Below are 6,655 nucleotides of genomic sequence, written 5' to 3'. Positions count from 1 at the left end.
GTAACAAAATTTTATGTCAGCTATTACTCTTCATAAGTTGTAACCAAACGCTTTTTTCTCAACATTTTTATCTTCTTTTGCCAGTTTCTGTACCCAAGATATACCGCTCTTGGAAATAGAGCACTTTAATGGACTACAAGGTTTAAACTCACTTAACCTATGACGAGTAACATGTTATTGTGCTTGACGAGCTCGAAGAATCAAACCTCAACGTCGTAATAGCTACTATGCATTTCTTCTCTGTTTTTGTAAGTAGATTTCTATAATATAGTGAATTATGATTGTGTTTCCCCGCTTTAACAAGTAACCAACTGTTTTTTGTTGAGCATAGGAATAAACAATCTTAACACTCGACATATGCAAACAATGTGTAATACCCGAACTCGGTATCCGGAATTGGTCAGCGGGTTGACTTCTTGGTTTGGCTCAAAACCGCAATCTCTAAAATTCAAATAATGAACACAACTAACCTGAGAAAAATAAATAGAAAGGAGGGGTGAGTAATTAATTACTCAGTGAGGGGGGTCAACACTGCCCACTGGAATACAATGACGACAATCTACTCACATTCAACAATAATTGCATAGCATAGAATCAGACTCCACATTCTTGATATACATCTAGCAAGCATAACGTTTTCACATAATCTCAACCTAGTACATACCAATAATATTTAAACCATATTTCTCATATCATCATCAAACAACGCTAAACCGAAATCTCATCAGTTTAGCATGGCACAAAACCAATCTCAGGCTCGTCCAATCACACGGCACGAAAAAAATCTCATGTTCGTCCAATCACCAGGCACAAAACCAATCTCAGGTTTGCCCATCACGAGTCACGAAACAAATCTCATGTTCGCACCCTCACGAGACGCGAAACAAATTTCATGTTCACACCCCCTTTACATAATCTCATTTCATATCATCATTCAACAATTATCATGTTACACATCAACTCATTCTATCATGCATCATATCATCATACCATGTCATCACACTTCTATTATCATAGATCAAGTCATCACATCATAACACACAATACCAAATAATAGACATAACCAATCACATAGTTTCCAAGCCTATACAAGCAATTCATGAAATTATGCTTAGAAAGTAACCAATGTATTTCCGCAAATCCCGCCCTCATCTTAGCAATTTGGTTGATTCTCAAGTAGAAGCCAGCAACGAAAGAATCCGATCCAACAACAACCTCAATCTGCAATGGTTAGATTAAACATCAAAGATTATATTCCAATAATAATCCATGATTTAATCTAATTATCAACCCAATTTAATTGTGTTGGTGTTTCCCAAATAAATTAATTAGATGTAGTTTAATAATTAAATCAAACCAACAATCTAATAATTCATAACACCGTAATTTACTCCACAATCACATGCTCCCGATTTAATACCAACTCCTAAACCAGCCATAATACACGATCCACCAATATTTAATTAACCATCGTCAACGAGAACGTACGTAATTAACCATGCATGACACCACAAACAACTCATGCACGTACGTTCCATAATTTTCTGGTTTAGTTGGTTAAGTATTGGTTTAGCTATAAACGAAAAACCTAACAACGACAACAACACGAGACGTAAAGCTTCGTTGTTACCTCTTTCTGCAACCTTTCTCGACGGCCTTGACGAACTGAACGGCGAAGTGGAGGACTCGGCAGCACAGATCTGCGGTGGTTCAAGCTTGGTGATTAGATTGGTTCCAACAATCTATGAAACACAACATAGTTCTCAGGTTTGGTTCACGGATCTTACCTCTTCGGTGAAGACGTTTCACACGGCGGCACAGGCTGAGCGCGGTGACAATCTCTGGTGTCTCCGGTGTGTGACGGTGACTAACGGTGTAGCTACGGTGGTGGTAGATGCCTTTGGTTCTCAACAATTCTTCTCTCTCTCTCTTTCTCTCTCTCTCTCTCTCTCTCTCTCTATTGGCGGCTTAGACTAGGTTTTTACTCTTGTCCAAACGAAGAGGGAGATGATTACGCTTATACATATATACGGCCTCACTCAACGACCAAACCCTTGTCGTTTCAATATTTTTCTTTTTTTTCTTTTCAAAATGGGCCTTTAATGGACTGCAGTTCAAGTGGTCCATACTTATTGAGTTTGTGGATGTTACAATTCTCCCTCACTTAAATGGAATTCGTCCTCGAATTCAGGTTTGCACGTCAACTATGTTTTCATCCTTAACGAGCTTATGGCATTCTTAACATAACTCTTAAAACGATTCAATTGTCCTTTAAAGAATCGAATAACAAGTAGTGTTACAATAACTGAATAAAACATAAATCGAAAATCCCAAAATCTGATAAAGGTAAAAGAAAAGAAACAAATTCCAAACATAAATCCAATCCTACATCAATCTAGCCGTTTCCCCAAGGCTAATCTTTTTGGTGATGGTGGCAATTGCTCTTCATCTCTGTTGTATTGTTTCACTCTGCAATCCTTGGCATAGTGGCCGAGTCGCCCACACTTATGGCAATGATCAACACCTTTTGGACAGTTCTCCCTTTTATGCCCCAACTCACCACACTTCATGCAACCTCCTAAAGTTATCCAACAAACTCCACGGTGTGACTTTCCACAAGTACCACACGCTAGTCCTTGATCCTGCATTGGTCCATCAATTTGGTTATCCCAAGTCTTCTTACTAGAGATTGTTCCCTTTGTAGCTTTTGCATGTGCTTCTTTGTTTTGATTCATCTCCTTTTCCAACCCGATCTCCAAATTAGCAGCTTTTTCCACTAGTTCAATCTTACTGTGATAGTCGTACATCTCACATCGATTCTTGAGCTCAATCCTCAAACCCCTCAGAAACCTGCGAATCAACTCATCCTCATTCATGAATCTACCAGCAAACCTGCTCAGTCGATCAAACTCCCTATCATAGTCTCGCACCGTAGTTGAGCCTTGACGAAGCTCCAGAAACTCATTCTCCATACGATCCATAGCCTCTCTAGGAAAATACTTCCTTGAGAATTCGGTCTTAAAATCCTCCCAAGTCAGCTCATACCGTCCTTGTGCTTGTTCTACCACCTTTTCTCACCATACCAGTGCCTCATCCTTCAGATATTGCACCGCCAAGTCCCTACGATACTCATGTGGACACCTAGTGTTATCCAAATTCCTCTCTAATCTCTTCCTCCAGTTGTCAGCATCAATAGGATTAGACTTTCCACCAAAAGTTTCCATGCCCATGTCCTTCAAATTCCTCATAGCCTCCCAGTATGACGGACCCTGCACCTGGACCGGTGGGGGCGGAGGTGGGGCTACCCTCTCTGGTGCATCATTCACTGGTGCATCATGTTGTGGTGGAATCACTCCTGGTGCTCCTCTCAAATTTGGCTCCCTTTGCATGAATTCCTGGAACCGACGAAATTGCTCAAACATAGCCATCTCATTAGGCTCTCCCGCCCGAGCTACATTGACATGCACGACTTCCGGCTGTTCTTCATGCACTGGGCTCTCAGCCCTCACTCTTGGTTGTGTAGCATCCTTTGCTTGTCCTCCACGTTTTCCCTTTGGTGGCATCTAGACAAATTGGAAACAAGCCAAATTAGTAACCCTCCTCAGGACTGCCTCCCGGGTCGGAACCGGTTTGACATAACCTGAGGCTCTGATACCAAAATTGTAATACCCAAACTCGGTATCCGGAATTGGTCAACGGGTTGACTTCTTGGTTTGGCTCAAAACCGCAATCTCTAAAATTCAAATAATGAACACAACTAACCTGAGAAAAATAAATAGAAAGGAGGGGTGAGTAATTAATTACTCAGTGAGGGGGTCAACACTGCCCACTGGAATACAATGACGACAATCTACTCACATTCAACAATAATTGCATAGCATAGAATCAGACTCCACATTTTTGATATACATCTAGCAAGCATAACGGTTTCACATAATCTCAACCTAGTACACATTAATAATATTTAAACCATGTTTCTCATATCAATCATTTTTGTGCATTCATCAACAAACAATGCTAAACCGAAATCTCATCAGCTTAGCATGGCACGAAACCAATCTCAAGCTCGTCCAATCACACGGCACGAAACAAATCTCATGTTCGTCCAAACACCGGGCACAAAACCAATCTCAGGTTTGCCCATCTCGAGACACAAAACAAATCTCATGTTTGTGTCCCAACATATAATCTCATATCATCAATCATCGTACATCAATATCATTTGTGTATATCATCTCATTCTATCATGCATCATATCATTTTACCATGTCATCACACTTCTATTATCATAGATCAAGTCATCACATCATAACACACAATACCAAATAATAGACATAACCAATCACATAGTTTCCAAGCCTATACAAGCAATTCATGAAATTATGCTTAGAAAGTAACCAATGTATTTCCGCAAATCCCGCCCTCATCTTAGCAATTTGGTTGATTCTCAAGTAGAAGCCAGCAACGAAAGAATCCGATCCAACAACAACCTCAATCTGCAATGGTTAAATTAAACATCAAAGATTATATTCCAATAATAATCCATGATTTAATCTAATTATCAACCCAATTTAATTGTGTTGGTGTTTCCCAAATAAATTAATTAGATGTAGCTTAATAATTAAATCAAACCAACAATCTAATAATTCATAACACCGTAATTTACTCCACAATCACATGCTCCCGATTTAATACCAACTCCTAAACCAGCCATAATACACGATCCACCAATATTTAATTAACCATCGTCAACGAGAACGTACGTAATTAACCATGCATGACACCACAAACAACTCATGCACGTACGTTCCATAATTTTCTGGTTTAGTTGGTTAAGTATTGGTTTAGCTATAAACGAAAAACCTAACAACGACAACAACACGAGACGTAAAGCTTCGTTGTTACCTCTTTCTGCAACCTTTCTCGACGGCCTTGACGAACTGAACGGCGAAGTGGAGGACTCGGCAGCACAGATCTGCGGTGGTTCAAGCTTGGTGATTAGATTGGTTCCAACAATCTATGAAACACAACATAGTTCTCAGGTTTGGTTCACGGATCTTACCTTTTCGGTGAAGACGTTTCACACGGCAGCACAGGCTGAGCGCGGTGACAATCTCTGGTGTCTCCTGTGTGTGACGGTGACTAACGGTGTAGCTTTGGTGGTGGTAGATGCCTTTGGTTCTCAACAATTCTTCTCTCTCTCTCTCTATTGGCGGCTTAGACTAGGTTTTTACTCTTGTCCAAACGAAGAGGGAGATGATTACGCTTATACATATATACGGCCTCACTCAACGACCAAACCCTTGTCGTTTCAATATTTTTTTTTTTCTTTTCAAAATGGGCCTTTAATGGACTGCAATTCAAGTGGTCCATACATATAGAGTTTGTGGATGTTACACAATGGATAGAGGAGAAATCTGAGTTTTCAAAAAGATAAACCATTCCCCGATTATATGATGAATACACCATAAAATAAATCAACAGTAAGGTAAACCATGTTATACTAGAATTAAAAATTGTGCTTTTTTTTGTGATTTGCTTATGGTTTTTGATTTTAAGTGATATCATGATCTCTTTATGTCAAGGTCGAGAAGACAAATCTCAGATTTGATGCTTTTTCCAACACTACCACACATTTAAGCTTCCTCTTCAACAAGTGAATCAATAGAGTTCCAAATAATATGTGATGTGTGTTTCTACGACTACTAAACTGGAAATATTTGTTAGTCTATGGACTCTATACTATGACCTTCAAAGTATATCATGCTATTGCTAATTACATTACCAAAAATGTATACATATTTTAGCTCAAAGAAGAGAGAGAGAGAGAGAGATTACATTCGAGTACTATATAGACTATAGAGTATAGACATTGGACACCTTCCACATAATTGAAAAATGCTTTTAATGGTAAGTGCTCAGTTTCACAAGAACCTGCTAGAGAATCTGAGAATATATAGATGTCCACAACTTTATTTTTAAGGCTACAAAAAGTAATCACAAACCTATATTATATTCCATGGTTGATCCTCATTCCTAATTAGTACAAAAACATTTAAAATTTGAAATCCAATATAACATTGTCTATTTGTATTTACTTGGTGTATACAGTAATCATCACTTGTTGTGGTTGAAACAAAGTCTTTGGCTTTTTAACAAGCCATCTACAATAAGTGACTAATTTCAGGATAACAGACTTTCAATTGCTTATGAACCAAATAATTAGTTAAGCTGGAAACTGTACTAAGCCCTTGATGCAAAGGTAAGGTTTTGTATCTTTTGTGTATACTTTTGTTTTTTTATGCAGAGGAAGTTGTAAACAATAATGAAGTTTTGTCTTTTTGAAGTATCTCATGAGCATTTTGATGGAGTGTAAAGAATCTCTTTTTTGTTTTAGGTAGTGAAAGATGGATTGATATTCAATGGTGATTTTATTTTTGTTATAAAAACAAAATGTATTGATATTTTCGGCTCTTAAGTCTTAACTAATTGGTACGGACACATGCGTGATTGTGGTGCAAAAGTTAATACATTTTCTAATAACCATAATATTTTAGTAAGTTACATTGGTTCATTATGTGAAAGCATCTGCTAAATATGTATGCATATTATCAGTAGAATCTTAACCATCAAGTTAAAAATTTTTCTTATTTCT

The 6,655-nt window shown here is 38.2% G+C and overlaps 1 protein-coding gene across 1 annotated transcript; it reads right to left on the bottom strand.

Moving 5' to 3' along the window:
• Positions 2,391-3,563, bottom strand: LOC104748811. Its single transcript, XM_010470400.1, has 2 exons — positions 3,079-3,563; positions 2,391-3,003 (listed from the first exon to the last, which is right to left on the bottom strand). Exons 1-2 carry the CDS (start codon positions 3,561-3,563, stop codon positions 2,391-2,393), a joined length of 1,098 nt encoding a protein of 365 aa, XP_010468702.1.

This window comes from Camelina sativa, chromosome 15 (assembly GCF_000633955.1).
Source record: "Camelina sativa cultivar DH55 chromosome 15, Cs, whole genome shotgun sequence".
Classification (NCBI taxonomy): Eukaryota; Viridiplantae; Streptophyta; class Magnoliopsida; order Brassicales; family Brassicaceae; genus Camelina; species Camelina sativa.
This window is presented reverse-complemented; position numbering and strand designations above follow the sequence as displayed.